The 15840-nt window shown below is 35.3% G+C and overlaps 2 protein-coding genes across 2 annotated transcripts; both read right to left on the bottom strand.

Annotated features, from left to right (window-relative positions):
• Positions 1–2259: 2259 nt before the first annotated feature.
• LOC100763980 (olfactory receptor 1044) lies at positions 2260–3219 on the bottom strand. The gene has a single exon (XM_027421202.1). It carries the CDS (start codon positions 3217–3219, stop codon positions 2260–2262), a length of 960 nt encoding a protein of 319 aa, XP_027277003.1.
• A 10163-nt stretch (positions 3220–13382) lies between these two features.
• LOC100764277 (olfactory receptor 8J3) lies at positions 13383–14330 on the bottom strand. The gene has a single exon (XM_027421201.2). It carries the CDS (start codon positions 14328–14330, stop codon positions 13383–13385), a length of 948 nt encoding a protein of 315 aa, XP_027277002.1.
• Between the last annotated feature and the right edge of the window lie 1510 nt (positions 14331–15840).

Raw genomic sequence — 15840 nt, 5'->3', positions numbered from 1 at the left:
TCCACAAAGATTCAATAAAAGTAAAAAAGAAAAAAGAAAAATATTATAAATAAAGTAAAAAATATATAGTTATGTTGAGCAAAAATTATCTTGTGATAATTTTAACATTTGTATATGATTTGGAAGAACTAAGTTCCAAGAATCTATTTCAGAGAATTATAAAACATAATGCTCTCTGTTTATTTGCTGTTTTAAAATGCTCAATAAGTATGTTTTTCTTATTCTAGACTCTTGGTTTGTGATATTGATTTGTTTCCTTAACTATGTGATCTAAAGCATAATCTTTTAGATTGTTTTATTGGCTAACTCATGGAAACACCATGGAAAGAACATTATTTTTATATTTTAGAGACAATAGTTCCCCAATAGACTGATTTTTTCCCCAGAAGATCAGGTGTTGAAACTTCCACCCCTAATAAAATAGTATACAATTACAAGTTAGAAGAAATCATAGAGGTGGTGGCTTTGTGATGAGATTAGTGTCCTTCAAAAAAGACAGACCAGAACATGTATTTTCAATCAGTCTCTCTACTTTTCTCTCCTTACTTCCCCTGTCCAACTCCTTTCTATCTCCAGATAGCCTTTAAGAAAACATGTATAATAGAGGTATTATGATATATACATTTGTTTTTGCTGCCTTTATGATGAACATATGTAATCCATATTATTGGGGAGAATTAAATTAGCTGAGATACAGAAATTATTCTTATATTCTTTATAAAAAGTATAAATATAAGCTTCAGAAACAGAGAAATGATGAAATATGTGAATACATACTTACAGAAAGGCCATAATTCAAAACCAAATGTCCTGCTAGACTGGAGCCCTCAAAAATAAGTGAGTCTCTGCATCTATATCTGTTCATTTTGGAAAAACTAAAAGAACAAACTACCAGTCAGGCTCTATCCACTGGTGGAGTAGTCAAACAACTCTTATGTGGTTTACCATCCACTCTGTGATTCTATTTGAAACACACAAGAAGTCATCAATTGTCAATAGCTCTTCAGACATGAGTGGAGACTTAAGAGCAGGCTTTCTTGTGTCTAGAAGTCCTTGCTTACTTGGTATTCTTCATCCTCTTTTTTGTGGAGTTTCCTGAGTCCTGAGAGGATAATTTGATACAGACATTCATTTTATTCTTATAGGTTTATTATCACCTCTGGTTTTGTATTTTTATGGGATTGCTAATTGTCCAATGTCAATCAGTCCTAAAATCTTGCATGCAAATAACATTGTACAGATTGAATGGTGTGTGTGTGTGTGTGTGTGTGTGTGTGTGTGTGTGTGTGTAATGACAATATGACAATTAATGAAAAATAGGCCATGGATTTTGAAGGACAGTAAGGAGGAATAAAAAGGGAGGTATGGAACGAGGAAAGAGAAAGGAGAAGTGTAATTATATTACAATATCAAAAGATTTCTTTGACGATAAAATATCAATATGGTCTGTATATAGGCTGTATCATTTTTATCTGGAGAAAAATGTAAGATGTTTATGGTTATACATGTGTGTGCAAATCTCTTGTTAAAAGTTGGTGCTGGTGGTGACTGGGTGTTGGTGGTGCACACCTTTAATCCCAGCACTTGGGAGTCAGAGGCAGGTGGATCTCTGTGAGTTTGAGGCCAGCCTGTGTCTCCAGAGTGAGTGCCAGGATAGGCTCCAAAGCTACACAGAGAAACCCTGTCTCGAAAAAAATAAGTTGGTGCTGGTGATTATCAATGTCAAATAGTCCCATGAACTGCTTGCTATCTGAATGTTGACTAAATTGATCTTCTGCAGGTCTTCTTCAGGGAAACATAGCTTGTGTGTGCTCACTAGGGCAGGATGTAGTATTTGTCTGTGCATATTAAGATAAACATTCAGAAGGTAAATCTGCACCAGCCTAATCTTGTGCTCTTTCTCTAATGTTGGTTTGTTATATTTTAATTTGTTTGCTTTTCTTTTATATCATTATATTTCATTTTATCCCTTAATTGTCTGTTTGTTTTCTAATGAGGAGGATAAAGGAGGTGGATCCAGATGGAATAAGATGTGTCGAAGACCTGGTAGAAGTTGAGGGAGGAGAAACTGTAATGAGAATATATTATGAAAAATAATCCATTTCAATAAAATAAAAATAAATGAGAAAGGACACATAAATGTTTTATTTTATAACAAACATATATCCACTGAGCACCAATTAAGTACAAGACATTAAACTTATTTTACTAATATTGGGGAAAAGACCAAGGGTGAATGTCTATGTTTCTTTATTGAAATTATTTTCTTAGTTCTCTAAACACAGAAGTCCGTTTTCTACTATCAATGACTTTCTTCAGGGCATCTTTCACATCCTTGTTCCTGAGGCTATAGATCAAGGGGTTCAACATGGGGATGATCACTGTGTAGAAGACAGACGCCATCTTATCTGTATCAAGAGAGTGGTCAGAACTTGGCTGTAAGTACATAAAGATAAGAGTTCCATAGAAGATGCTCACAGCCATCATATGGGAGCTGCAGGTAGAAAAGGCTTTGCGTCTTCCTTCAGCTGAGCGCATCCTAAGAATGGCAGAAATAATGAATATGTAGGAGATAGAAACAATCAGAACAGAAGAAATGAATGTGATTCCAGCACAGGCCAAAATAGATAGCTGTTTATAGTGAGTGTCTGAGCATGTTAGCCTGAGAAGAGGCATGTCATCACAGTAGAAGTGATTGATGATATTGGAATGACAGTAGCACAGGCGGAAGGTGAGAAGAGTGTGAATCAATGCCATCAGGAAGCTGTAGCTATAGGGCACAACTACAAGCTGAATGCAGATTCCAGGGGACATTGTGACCATATACAGTAGTGGATTACAAATGGCTGCATATCTATCATATGCCATGGAAGCCAGTAACAAGCACTCTGATACCATGAAGGTAAGAAAGCAGCCTAACTGGGCAGCGCATGCATTGAAGGATATGATATTTATGCTATACAGGAAATTTCCAAGCATCTTGGGTGTAATGACAGAAGAGTAGCAGAAATCAACAAAAGCCAGGTTGCTGAGGAAAAAGTACATGGGTGTGTTGAGTCTTGCATCTGTTCTAATGACCAGAATGAGTCCCAGGTTGCCTATTGCTGTGAAAAGATAGATGGATAAGAATACCACAAACAGGGGCATCTTCAATTCCTGGTGATCTGTGAGGCCCACAAGAATGAAATGTGTGACTTGGGTGCAGTTTGTCTGATCCATGAGATTTCAAGACATCTGTAGGAGTAAAGAAAAATCCAAAGGATTTGTTTATACTTCGCATGACACAAGTGATTAGTACTTTACTATAACCTAAAAAGAGATGTGTTTTCTACTCTGCTTTTATTTATATAGACTATACCAACATATGTTTTCTTTTTCTTTTATTTTTTTGGGGGGAGGGTTCTTATGGCCCAAGTTCTTAATATTTAACCCAGGCTAGTCCCAGTTCTGAATCTTTAAGCTGGGATCTTAAACCTTGATCATCTAATATCATCTCTAAAGACTGAGAAAGAGAATGGTTAAAGGAAAGGGCTATTCTTGTAATCATATGGTATTATCTGTAATATACTTATATTTGGTTTTGGACATTTCTTTACAGATCAATTTACAAGTGATGTCTTTTTCCATGGTTTTTAATGTCTTATTCTAAAGGAATATTTGAGCTGTACTGTGGTCTTATTATTTTCCTATTGCAGTTGAAGTAGAAAATCTTTGTTTTCCCTATTAATTTTGCCTAAATTTCATAATTGAATATTTGCATATCTAAATAAGATCACACAACTTTTTTCTTTTGCTATTTTCCATTTTTAATTCCTCAAAGTTACCTTCCCTATTAATTTTATATCTAAAAATGTAAAATTTTCTTATGAAACATTACGAATAGTTTTATTCTTTCTAATTACTCTAAAAATATATTAGTAAAATAAGTTTATGTTTCTTTAAAAGTACACAAATACCTTTGTGTGGTAACAGCTACTATTCAGCTCACTAGAATATATACTTATTATTTTAAAACACTATGTTTATCGAGCAATTAGTGTCTTAGTTAGGGTTTATATTATTTTGATAAAATACCATAACTAAAAACTACTTTGGAAGAGAAGTTTTGTTTCATCATTCATGTGCAGATCACAGTCCATCATGAAATCAGGGCAGGTACCTAGATACTAGAACTGTAACAGAGACCAAGTGGGGGTTCTGCATACTGGTATGCTCCCCATGGCTTTTCAACCTGCATTGCTATACCATTGAATAAAATGGGGATGTGGTCGCTGTCACATCAATCATCAATTGAAAAAATTAATAATAACAATAATAATGCAAACTTGCCTACAGGTCAATCCTATGAAGCCTTTTTTTTCAATAACATTCCTTTTTCCCTAGATGACTGTAATTTGTGTTGTTACATAAAAGCTAGCCAGTACATGTAGAAATTAATAACTTTCAAGGAATAATGAATTATTTCAATTTTCTTTTTTACAAAATAAACTAATATTTAGTTCTCAGTTTGAGATGCTAAACTTATTAGAGCCAATCAAGTTCTGTTTTCCAGTGACAGCAGCAATAACATTTTTAGGATACTACCCTTGAGACACATACTTTCTGAATTTCTATTACATGTTAAGAAAGTAATTTTGTACCACAGGCAACAGATAGTCAAAAATAAAGGTAAATGAAAATATATTTTTTGTTAGTCTTTTCAGTGTCAATTCTTTTTGTGACAAATTCAAGTCATAAGTACTGTTGCAAAATGCTGTAAAATTATTAACTCTAAAATAGTATTATCCTCATTTATGAGTTTATAAGATGTTTTGTGCTCTAGTATAAGATTCTATATTTAATCCATATTCCACCAGTTGAGGTCCGACGATTGAATTCACAATATATTACCAGATACAAACAAATCTTCAAAATGTGTAATCAGGACTAGTGTACATCATATGATTTCTAGCTAATACACTGTGTAAGCAACTTTTCTGCAAAGAGGTCTGAATCCTTCCACTCTGCTCTTTAAAAACAATCCTAAGTACTCTGATTCATATGTTCCTTGACAGTGTCAAGGTATTAATTCTAGGGGTAGATGCTTTAAACTGTAGCATTTTATTCAAAACATTATATGCTAAGGTGTTACTAATTTTCAAGAGAACATGAGTCTGAAGGGAGCTCAGGGAAAGATACAGTAACCCAGACTAGATATAACGAAAGGTTTTGTCTAATTTTCCACTATAGTTCTGGTCTCATGCATTTCTTTACTTTTTCAAAACACCGAATTCTTCACACATAATAAATTTAAATTTATATTTATCAATTTATATACATATATATATCAATAATAACTAAAGAATAAGGCAGTTGATTTGAGAGGAGGAGGGCATGTTGGGTGTCAGAGGGAAGTGAGGGAGAGCAAAATGATGCAATTATAGTCCTCATATGTGAAATTACCCCAAAATATACCATACACCTTTTACTTTTCAAAGTGAATGTAATTTTTTTCATACTATGCACTTGGTATTTTTATATTCTTTATTTCATTCAACTTCACCAACACTAAATCTACCTACTGATCCCCTGTATGGATTCAAACCTTAATTTGGTCCCATTCTGTTTGTCAATAACATTTCCTTTGTTTTATACACTTCTTTATATTTTTGTTTTTATAATATGAAGCTCACTTTACTACAAAAACATTGGCATTGAAAAGAACAATCATCACTTATCTATCATCTATTTGAAATATACCTTAGAACAATATACCTAGATTTTCCCTCTCCTGTTGAACACTGTTTTTTATATTTTCCCTATAGAACCCCTGTTGAAATATCTCATCTGTATCTCTTACCCTCTCATTTTTTCCCACCCATTTTCCTCTCTTCAACTTTAGACAATTTATATTTGAGAGCAAGGGCATTTTCACTAACTTCTTAATGTATAATGATAGAGAATGGAGGAAATGAAAAGGAATTTTACTAAGAATATTTGAATTGTTCTTTCCTATACTTTGAAGGCATATTCTTTTCATTGCCACACATATCTAGGGCCATATCAGTGACATTCATTTATCTAACATACTCATCATTAATTTTGTGTGAAAATCTATAGTACTGCAAGAATAAAAGACAATTTGCACATGGATTATATTCTGTTTAAATGTGAGTTCTGTTTCCCCTAACTATGTAGCTTATAAAGTGGATTATTTATTTGATGTGTTTACACTTAAAATATTTCATATTATAACTTGTAGTCCTATAAATAGCTAAACAAACCAGAGAAAACTTTGCCATTGTCTAACAAAATGAATCCCAGATACATTCCCATCATTGTACTTAAGCTTCATCATGAAACACTATAGGAGTGTTCTAACTCAGAGATTCTCTTTCAACCTACCCAGATAGGATGTGCTTCTTTTTCTCCTCATAGTGTGTGCAAGAGAATCTGGCTGCATGGCTTTGTAGTGTCTCTGTCCCAGAGGCTCTTACTCCAGAGAATAAGAAAATGAGGTTATCAGTAAAGGGAGAGACAATACTCCTGTGGGAAATACATTCAATGAAGGATTTCTATATGTGTACTATTACCATCAAAACAGTGTTTTTACAAAGGATCTGATAACATTTTTAAGGAGGAGGAAATGTCAATATCTTTTAAAATTATTATTAATTAATTTTTCTCAGCCCAATCACAGTTTCCCCAAATTCCCAGTCACTCCCTCAAATCTCCACTTTTTCCAAACCCCCACTCCACTCCTCCTCCTTTCTCTTCAGAAAAGGTCAGGCCTCCCATGGATCTTAGCCATCCATGCATATCAAGTGCAGTAAAACTAGACACTTCCTCTGCTATCGACACTGAATGAAGACCCTGTAGGAGGAAAGGGTCCCAAAAGCAGGCAACAGAGTCAGAGATAGCCCCTGCTCCCTCTGTTAGGAGTCCCACAGGAAGACTGAAATTTTATTATGAGCATACAATGAATAGGACTGAGAGGCATTGCTTTTCTTCATGTTTCTCACATTTTGTTTTATAGTATAATGTGAAGTAAACATTAAATTATTAATAATTAATAGATGTCATTTGATAGAAGGGTATTAAAGTACACCGTATAGTTGTTTATCTTTTACTTGAGAACATAAAAAATTTAAGCAGTGAGTATTGCATATATTTCACCTGCTGGCATTGTTTTAAATAAGATATGAGGAAGGAGCCTCATGATTCACTTGTCTAAAATGAAGTCTAAAGAAAATTTCCTGGGTTACTTATAATTTGAAAGAAAATGTTTTACTAACTGACTTTCTTTTTTGTTTGTTCTTTTTTATTATTTTTTAAAATTTATTTTACATACCAACCACAGTTTTCCCTCTCTTCTGTCCTCTTATTCTCTTCCCCAACTTCCTTCTACTCCTCCTCCTCCTCACCATCCACTCTGACTCCATCTCCATTCAGATGGGCTAAGGCTTCCCATGGAAATTAACAAAGCATGGCATATCAAGTTGAGGCAGAGGCAAGCTTCTCCCCACTGCATCAAGGCTGAGCAAAGCATCCCACCATAGGGAATAGGTTCCAAAGAGCCAGCTCATGAATCAGGGACAGGTCCTCGTCCCACTAATTGCCTTTCTTTTGCTAGTGTCATCTGCTCCAGCTGTGTCCACACTGTTTGCCATTTAAAGCCATTTGGGTGAAAAAAAATGATGAGGAGAAGGAAACATTGACTCCAAAATCTTTGATTTCCAGAGAAGTAGCACTGGTAGTCAGTGGTGTTCTTCAGTGGAATCATTTCAACACAATAGGGAAACGCAGGACACAATGACTCATGATTATAGTGTTGTACCTAGGATCACTGAAGGAAACCAGCACATTTGTATAATCTTGATTAACATCAAATGGAAGGCATGGCATAATCATCTGGGCTGTTGCTCCTGGCCAGATTACCAGACTCATACTGTACACTCTCCCAGCAACATGGTGCTCTGGCCACATTGATCTTTAAAAGAGCTGATAGGACACTTGAAATTTCCTTCTTTTCTTGTTTACAAATGTTGGGAACACCAATTCTCCATAATCATAATGCCTGCTAACTTCCTCATCTCATCTTGCATACTTTTTCATTAATCTTTCTACCACAGTGAAATATCCACAAAGAATGAAACTTTGTGTCCATGGTGAGAGAGACCCTACACTTTCCTATGTGGAGAAGGAAACCAAGAAAATGCTTGATAGAGTTAGTAACAGACTGTGGCCAGGGACTTGGGGGGAATTTTGGCTTCAGATCCTGAGATCCCAACTGTTCCTACAATAAGGGACTATGGTTACCAGTCCCAAGCCCATGGTTTGCTTGCCCTCTATGCCCTTGAGATTGTAGAGTAAAGGGTTGTTGGAAATCACACTGTGCCTGAATTGACCTGATGTCTGCGTCTTGGAAATCCCCTGTCTGGAGACTCAGCTTTAAACTAAAAAAAGCTGTTTCACAGTCAAGGCTGGTCAATATGTGTGACTGCAATGTACCTTTCCCTTAGTTTATCTCATGCTTCCAATGAGCTATAAAAGCCTGCCACTCTGACCTGCCCTTTGCTGTCTCTATTGCTGTTCAGAGGCAGCTACCATTCTGTCTTTCCCCAACAAGTTTCTAGGGTGAGGTTTGTAGTATGGCTTTACTTTGTAGTATGCCTTGACTACTGACTGCCAAGATGCTCTTGGACCAGAAAATCCCTTACAGAGATATCCTCTATTCCCCTTGTACAACATTGTTTGATTTTGTGTGTGAAACACTGGTAATTTTCCTACTGATTTTGTACCATTGTATCATGCCTTTTTGCTGATTTTCTCCCATTTTTCTACTGCAAGTGGCATATAATAAGTTGCACTTCTTCAAACTTATTTGGCATAAGACATCAGTTTATGCAAACCTTCTGATGCCAGTTTTCTGTCTTCCTTACCTTCTCGTCTACTTGCCCTCCTGCTTAGGACCCTGCTCCATGCATGACCTTGGCCTATCTGGCCTGATAGAGGCTATGCTTTTCCATGATTTTTGTCTGCCTAGGTGAACTCTTAAAAGGAAAAGCAGGGCGGGCGGCTCATGCTGTCTTCAGTGGTAAAGTCTGGGTCAGGTGACATGAAGCAGCAGGTGACTGGTCCCCAGCTTTCTCAGCACTCTGTAACAGGATTTACCATATCCTGTACTCTTGAGAGTATCTTGAAAAAAAAAAGATTTTTTTATATGTTAATTTTTTATATGTTAATAAATCCTTGTTACCCCTTAAACAGACACATGTGGATTTCTCACTATAGAACCCTGTCACTGAAGCATGCATGGTCTGCTGGTCCATGTCACTTTTGTTTGTGATTTTATCATAAGAGCCTAAAATAATACTTTGTACACAGTAAATACAAGTACAGTTTTAATTGCTTTAGGCTGAAAACAACCTGTATGATATTGCCTTTTTAAAGAGGATTTTGTCTTTGAAAAACTATTTGTTTTTATGTGTATGGGTGTTTTTACTGCATGCAAAAATATGTATCATGTGTGTATAATACTCACAGTATTTAGAGGAAGGCATCAGATCCTCTGGAACTGTGTTACACATGCACATCAATTGAATCCCTGTGTGGTGTTGGTAACTAAACACAGGTCCAATGGAAAAAACAACAAGTGTTCTAACTGCCTAGCTGCCTCTTTAGCCCCTAAAGTAGTTTCTTACATAGATGATAAAATTAATCAATAATCAGTGTTCACTCATCAGGTTCCTATTAGATAGAGCTGCTGAAATATCAATCCTTTAAATTTTAGATGACTCTTCATGGTTTAATTTTATATCAAAGAGAAAAGCTTGTTGTTTTGTCATAATTATCCAATAGCCTTAACAATCATTTAGTAAATGCAAAATATTCATAGCACATTATTCTACTTGTTTTTATAATTAACAGATTTTATTTTCTATGAAATTTCTGTTGTTTTCTTTTTTCTATATTTTATTTTATTATTCATTTATATACCAATCACAGTTTCCCCTCCCTCTCCTAACCCTGCCCCCCACCAACAACTCACCCCCATCCACTCCTCAGAAAGGGTAAGGCCCCCCATGGAGAGTCAAAGCCTGGTATATTCAGTCTAGGCATGGCCAAGCCCCACCCCCATATCAAGACTGAGTAAGGCAACCCACCATATGGAATGGGCTTCAAAAAGTCAGCTCATGCACTTAGGACAGATCCTGGCCCCACTACTATGGGTCCCACAAACAAACCAGGCTACAAAATTCTAGCCCACTTGCAGAGAGCCTGGTTCCATTCCATGCATGATCTCCAGTTGTTGGTCTAGAGTCTATAAGCTCCTGCAAGTTTGGAAGTTGTTCTCAGACTTTTGATTTTATTTATTTATTTATTTATTTATTTATTTATTTATTTATTTATTTATTTATAGGCAGGCCTTTAATATGCGATTTCTAATTTGGTAAGTAGAGTTGTTTGTTTTGAAATGATATAAAAACACCAAAAGTATACATTTCAAAACAAACAACTAGAGATCAGAATTAACTGCTATAAAGGATAATATTTTAGTGAGTGGAATAGATTTGACTCCTACATTAAGTAATCAAGCAAGCAACAACTGTCCTTACAACCATGTCATTGATGGGTTGAGTTATAGAGTGGTCTGCCCAGGTATGTTAGTTACCTGCCTATTGCTGTGATAAAACCGCATGATCAGAAGAAACCCAAGAAGGAACAGGTTACTTGGGCTACAGCTCCAGAGGGTAAACCTCCAACATGGCAGGAAGATATGGCAGCAAGAATAGAAGCAGAGAGCTTATGTCCCCAAAGGCATACACAATAGGAAAAGAAAAAGCAAATTGGAAAAAAACACAAGGCTTTTAAAATCAAAGGCCTGACCCAGTAACTTCCTCCAGCACAGCCCCAAACAACATTACTAAATGGGGACCAAGTGTTCAAATGCCCAAGACTAGGGAGACATTCTTATTCAAACACTTCGCCAGGGTACTGAATCCAGCATCCTGTATAATAAGCACAGGGAAGTTACTGTCATCTTCCAGGGAATTCCAGTGTTCATTTCCTTTAAAGAAGAATCTGTATTCACTCTGTAGTGTTTTTTTTTTTTTTGCATGATTTAAGTTTGTAAAGTTTGCCTATCTGAATTCTAATTATCAAGTTCTTGAACTAAAAAACAAAAAAATGTCTTCTAAATGGTTGTGCTAAATTGCAATGAGACACTGTTATTAATCTGTTATTCCCTTCTGAGTTATTACTGGGGAATGATAAGTAAAAACTTCATGATAGGGCAATCTAAATAGAGTAATTATGTTAAGTGATTTAGACTTTATTACTGCAGAAAATCACGATGCCATTAATTAAAAATGTATTTGGTATGATTCCAAATCTGTTTATCTTGATAAAAGTAAATGTCAGATAAATCACTGAAAAATAAATGACAAATAAAAACACTCAATGTTGTCTACAAATAAAAGTACACATCAACATAGCTAAGAAATGTGAACTCTGTGCTTTTAAATTCCTCACATAAAAATATTTCCCTTTTAGTTATACAATTTATGATTTGAGATCTCATGAATTATTCCACTCACTAATGGCCACACATTTGACATATAAGCTGTTTTCTTTTTTTTTTTCTTGTACAAGGCTGACACTTTTGATGTTCTTTTTCAGAAACCCGATTGTAAGTATTACAAATGAGTGCTGTCACAAACTGAGGGTCTGAATTTATAATGAAGTGTTAATCATATGTAAAGTGCAATACATAAGATTTTTGTATTGTGAGGTTGTGTGTGTGCATGTAAGGGGTGTCCACTGTGCACAGTGGTATGTGAATGATGACTTTATATTACTTGCTTTATTTTTAGGTTTTGTTTTAATGTGGAGTTGTGTTGTCAGCAGCCTCATCTGAGAGGAAAAGATAATACATTTTACATCCTAGTTTTATTTCATGAACTGTGCTTCACATCTAAAGCAATGCTAGGATCAATAAGCACTTCAACAGAACAGTGACATCCTCAGGCTCCAGATTTTATTTTAAAATAAAAGTCCATATGATGACCGGAAAAATGAAAGGATACCACATTATGTCTCAATAGCATGTTTTGATGAACATCAAATATTTTAGTTACCATTCAAAGACTACATCTATTATTTAGAATTTAGTTTGATATCCATTAGGTTCAGACATCCCATCTAAAATAGGCATGGAGTTAGTCTATTCCTTAATGTTGTCTATGCTGTTATAGTTTCTCTGTATGCTATGGGTATTTGGGAAATATGGCCAGTATTTTCTGCAATGCTACTTACTTTGTTGGGATTCTTCCCAGTCTTTCTCATACTTGGATTAAAGTTACAGGCTTAGGTAAAGAAATACATGCAATGGGTTGCTATTTGGTTCACATCATGGCAAAAGACCCATTGTAGAATTGACTTATCTAACTTCCTAGCTAAGTTAGTGCCTGTCACTTTTCTCCAAGGTTATGTGGCACTTTTACTTTGCATATTGTATTACTTGGAAGGACATCACTGAGATTAAGTCACATAAAATGACTTAACAGTACATTCCCTGATGCAGAGTTTAGACAGAAATCAATAGTAATTATCTGGTATGGAAACATTGTCTATTTCTCATTACTTATAAATTATCTAAACATTTACTTAAAATACCATGGGATTTTATCTTCCAGGTAAGAAAATACTTTAATTAAAATTTATATATTTACATTTTTCAATGTTTTGGTTTTATCTGTTGAAAAACTGTGAGTGACCTCCTGCACTATTTTGATCTCTCAATCATATTTTCTCTCATATTCTCTCTGCCCTTGCTTCCCCCTCTTTTCTCTCCTTATTCCTTATCCTCTTCCATTTTTCCCTCTTATTTCTCACGTTCACTATTATATTCCCTTCCCCCCTTTTCCTTACTTTTCATGCTTTCTTGCTAACATTCCAGTTTATTAAACATAAAATTGAAAATATCCAGTGGGTTATAAACAATTAATTGAAAGGGGAAGAAGGGAGTGTAATGACTTCTTGTGGGAGATGATCCAATAGGAGTTGCTAGAAAGACTAAGAGTACATAGAATCTAAATGCAATGTAAATTATCAAAGAGTAATAAAACCAAAGAAAAAAACAATATCTTGTTTTCTTGGAAACATTTCTTCCAACTTACTTACTAGATTGCTGATGGGCACCTATTCATATGTATGCGTGTAAGTTACTGTTATAATCAGAAGAACTTCTATTTATTTTGTATGTCATTTCTGCTTTAATCCTTGATCCTTTTGTTGCCTGGGATGGACTTCAAACCTGTAAGTTAGCCATCTAACATTTTATTACACAGTGGTGATGAGTGATCATAATCATATCTTTATTAACCAAAAGTGTCTTAAAGTTACATTGATTTGAAAGAATTCCATGGATTTGTCACGAATCTCCATAAAGCAGCCTTCACATCCTTGTTCCTTAGGCTGTAGATCATGGGGTTCAGCATTGGGATCACCAGTGTATAAAATACAGAGGCCATCTTATCAGTATCTAGTGAGTGGTTAGTTTGAGGCTGCAAATACATAAATAACAGTGTCCCATAGAAAACTGTGACAGCCATCATATGTGAAGCACAGGTAGAAAACGCTTTTTTCCTTCCTTCTGTAGAACGGATCCTTAGGATAGACAACACAATGTTGAAATAAGATACCAGCACTATACTCATGGAAAAAAATAAGTTTGTAGCTGCAGATATAAAGACTACAGTTTCTGGAAGGTAAGTGTCAGAACAGGACAGTGCTAACAGAGGGACATTATCACAATAAAAATGGTTGATTTTATTGGAGGAACAGTAAGACACAGAGAACACACAAGATGAAACAACAATGGCTGTGCAAAAGCCATAGAAGTATGTGATAGAGACCAGCAGAAGACAGACATGCCGAGACACCACCACCATGTAGAGCAGGGGGTTGCAGATGGCCACGTATCTATCATAGGCCATCACAGCCAGCATGAAGATCTCTGCTACAATGAACACCAGGAAACCTCCCAGCTGGGTAGCACATTCATAGTATAAGGTGGTTTTCTTGGTGACCAAGAAGTTGATCAGCATTTTAGGTGCAATGACAGTAGAGTTGCCAAAGTTGATGACAGCCAGGTGTCTGAGGAAGAAGTACATGGGAGTTTGAAGTCGTGAGTCCACGGTGGTGAGGGTGATGATGCCCAGGTTCCCTGCTGCTGTCAGTATGTAGATGACCAAGAAGACAAAGAAAAGTGGTATCTGCAGTTCTGGACGATCTGAAACACCCACAAGAATGAACTCAGTGACGTGAGATATATTTCTTGGAGCCATGTAAAAGTTGTGTATTCATCTGTTTGTTGAAGGAAAGAATCACATACAAAGTTAAAGAAGCATAATCTATAACTGCCATTAGATAGGAAGGTTCTGGTGTGAGAATTTTCTTGAGTTTTTAGTGAGTTGCAATTCACTTATAAAACTCAAGGCTTGCCACCTGAACTTTGCTGCAGTGATGTGAGTGAAAACAAGAATAATGAATTAAATAGATGGTGCTGCATCAAGTATGGTTTGTAGAACTTCATGTGGAAGTTCAGACATTCTCTTAGGTTACAGTATTTGAAGCTATGATTCATATTGTATGCCTTGTTGAGTAAGAAAATGAAACTATGGTTTGTATGATGATCAATAATCCAAAATATCACTATAATGAGACTTTTGTTTTATCTGAGGCATTCATGTTTGTAGCTGGTACTCTTCCCATTTTCTATAGACTGTCACATAAAGTCACTAGATGCAAGTTTAACTTGCATTTTTCTTGCCACCACACCTGTTATATTTAGATTAATTTTCTGCTTTATTACCTTATACAAAACCACATGAAGATATGTCCTTAGGCACTTAGGCATATTATTCATAGTACTGAATCTCTTTCCATCTTCAAAGGGGTATCAAGATGTTATCATTTTTTAACACCTTGGCATGATTCCTAGGAGAGCCTGCCCTTAACTACAGTTTCCATTTTTGTCCTACAAGCTTTGTGTTCTTTCTATTGTGTTTTAATCAATAATTATTACATTTTGGATATTTTATAGTGCATGAAATTTTTGTCCTAATTTAATAGTTTATATGAATATTTTAATATTTTGTTATAATAATACTGGGTATCTTTATACAATTCCTATTGAATAATATCCATATTGTAGTAGAATTTCATATCACTTTTTTATTCTCAGTAAGTTGCTAGACTTGTTTAAGATGACCATTTATCCTAGAGTATTCACAACTGATGGTGCTTGTCTATCACACAGTCATCCTCCATCTATAAATTCACACTTAATGTTTGGAGTGTCATGTCATAATTATGTTTCCAAAAATGTCTGATAAAAAAATCCAATAGCTGTTGACATGTTGTTTCTTTCTAAATTGGACAGGAAAAAACATAGATACTTAAGCTGCAGTTAGAAAAGAAAATTTTAAAAAAGTGATACTGTATAAAATAAAATAAAATCATATAAATAAACCCAACTGAATTCTAGTATTGAAGATCAGCTGATACCTTTGTCTCTGATGACAAACACTGTGCTTTGTGTCATTTTTTGTCATTTATTGTTAATCACATACCTGCTTAGTTTCTGTTCTGGGTCAAAAAATGTTCAAGTTTTATACAAATCACTTGGATTTCCTCTTGCACCTGATGTTTCAAGTACAAACCCAGTAAACAAAATTGGTAAAATAAGCTCTAAACCAGATCACTGCAGGAGGTACCAGGCATGATCAGTAAATGACATCAACAGTTTCAGTAAAACACCAGGAAGAGTAATTTGATGTGAAATAATAGGGAGGA

Source organism: Cricetulus griseus, chromosome 6, assembly GCF_003668045.3.
Source record: "Cricetulus griseus strain 17A/GY chromosome 6, alternate assembly CriGri-PICRH-1.0, whole genome shotgun sequence".
NCBI lineage: Eukaryota > Metazoa > Chordata > Mammalia > Rodentia > Cricetidae > Cricetulus > Cricetulus griseus.
Note: the sequence above shows the minus strand (reverse complement) of the source record. Positions and strands in the feature narration are given on the sequence as shown.